Here is a 2,071-nt window from a genome sequence, read left to right as displayed (position 1 = left end):
ATAATATTATATTTTATTTTATTTATTTTCAATATGTTATCATTAATCATGAAATAAAAAAAAATAGATCAAATGTTTTTGTAAAAAGTTAAATTATTTTATATTATGTAATAGTAATAGTAATATATTTATTGTTAAAGTAATAAATTTTATTTATTTTATCATTAGTCATGAAATATATGAAAAGATTTAAATTACATATTTTTGTAACAAGTTAAAATATTAAAAATAAATTAAATTTATTACATTAATAATAATATATTATATATTATTATTACTAATATATAATTATAATAATGATTATTGAAGAGTATTTTAGCCAAATGGAATAAACTGTATTTTATTTAATTATTGCAAAAAAGAAAAATGTATATTTTAAAAATAGAGGAGGTGTCATTTTTCTCAAAAAAAAAAAATTAATGTTATCATAAACATAGAGTAAATATAAAAAATATTAAGTATCTAACATTTCTTTTCTCATCAATATATGTTAGTTTAATCTCCATTAATTAATTATATTGGTTTGGTCTCTTTTTTTAAAAAAAATAAATCACAACTTAATATATAGTTAATTGTATATGTAATTGCAGGATTTGTTGATCCTTCTGAAATTTGTTGTGGTTATCATGAGGATGGGTACCATGTAAATTGTGGGAACAAAGCCATGATTAAAGGTAAAGAAATTTATGCTGGTTCTTGTAAAGATCCGTCAAAGTACATTAGCTGGGATGGTGTGCACTACACTGAGGCAGCAAATCGATGGATTGCTAATCGCATATTAAATGGTTCATTGTCAGATCCTCCACTTCCTATAACACTCTCTTGTAAAAGGACTCCATAGTGCTATTTGGCATTCCCATAAATCAACTGAGGCACTCTATTTATGTGACTTTTATCTTAATAATCTCATTTGGTAAATAAGTACATTTTTTTTCTTTTTGGTGAAGGTATTTTCTAGTGGAAGAACTATTGGAAACTAGTGTTTTTGTTCCGGTGATGCACGAAAATCGTAATTCTTTAAAAGTTTTTAAATTGATAACTTTTTGCAGATAATATTGGTTAAAACAATTGTGACTAATATTGAGTTTTTCGTAAAGGATTACAACCATTTTTGTATGTGTGTATTTTGTTTAGTGTTTTTAACCTAAATAAAATAAAAATTGAATTAATTGATTGTTCCAATTAAACTATGGTTTTATATTTGATCTTTGTTATTTATTTGTTCGTTACATGTTATAAGGTATTACAATATGTAATGTCCGAATACCTTTAGGAGTAATTTAAATACCAGAGAAAAATTATGGCTAAATCCAGACCTGAGCATTACCAACAGAGATAACAGAATCAATATTTAGTTTGCCTACATAAATCAAATTCAAAATATAAACAAATTAAATCAAATTAAATTTACCAATAATTAACAATAAAAAATAGTAAATACTTTTTTAAGAAAAAAATAGAGATAAATTACTAGTTAGAGTACGATTGAGGTGGAGGAGTATGGATGACAATATACATTTTATCTGTGGGTATCAATCCGATCCAATTCGGTCGGGTAGGGTGTGGATAGGGTTTTCGTGCAAGTTAAACCCCAACTCAACCCACCAACTCACATTCTATATACGTATATGTTATATACTTATATAAAAATATGTTTCAAATGAATGTTGAACTAAATATGTTTCAAATGAATGTTGAACTAAAGACCTCTCACTAAACGCAAAAGATTCTTAGACATTGAGATAGTATCATTAATTAATATTTTAATATAATTTTTTACATAAAAATCAATTCTATTTTAAATTATCATCAAGTTATATAATAATATTATATTTTTTTAGTAACCTGCGAATAAGATCGGATACCCGCAAGTTAAAAATTAGTAGGGTTAGAATTAAGATATTCTCAATCCGCGGACTGCGGATAAGGTGCGCAAATAAAATTATAGTTAAATCTAAACCCTATCGTACCGTACCATACCTATTATAGAGGAGGAGAAGGATAATGGTTGAATATACCTACGACAAAAAAAGAAGGAGTTAATTGAGTCGTTGGCGGTTGAAGGCAAAGG

The 2,071-nt window shown here is 25.6% G+C and overlaps 1 protein-coding gene across 1 annotated transcript in view; it reads left to right on the top strand.

The window, feature by feature from the left end:
• LOC107494918 (GDSL esterase/lipase At5g14450) overlaps positions 1-946 on the top strand; it is a 4,055-nt gene extending 3,109 nt beyond the window's left edge. Inside the window, exon 5 of the mRNA XM_016115961.3 lies at positions 591-946. Coding sequence (XP_015971447.1) covers positions 591-841 — 251 coding nt within the window. The 3' untranslated portion in view covers positions 842-946. The remainder of the gene's footprint in view (positions 1-590) is intronic.
• The last annotated feature ends 1,125 nt before the right edge of the window (positions 947-2,071 follow it).

Source organism: Arachis duranensis, chromosome 6 (assembly GCF_000817695.3).
Source record: "Arachis duranensis cultivar V14167 chromosome 6, aradu.V14167.gnm2.J7QH, whole genome shotgun sequence".
In the NCBI taxonomy this organism is placed as follows: domain Eukaryota; kingdom Viridiplantae; phylum Streptophyta; class Magnoliopsida; order Fabales; family Fabaceae; genus Arachis; species Arachis duranensis.
This window is presented reverse-complemented; position numbering and strand designations above follow the sequence as displayed.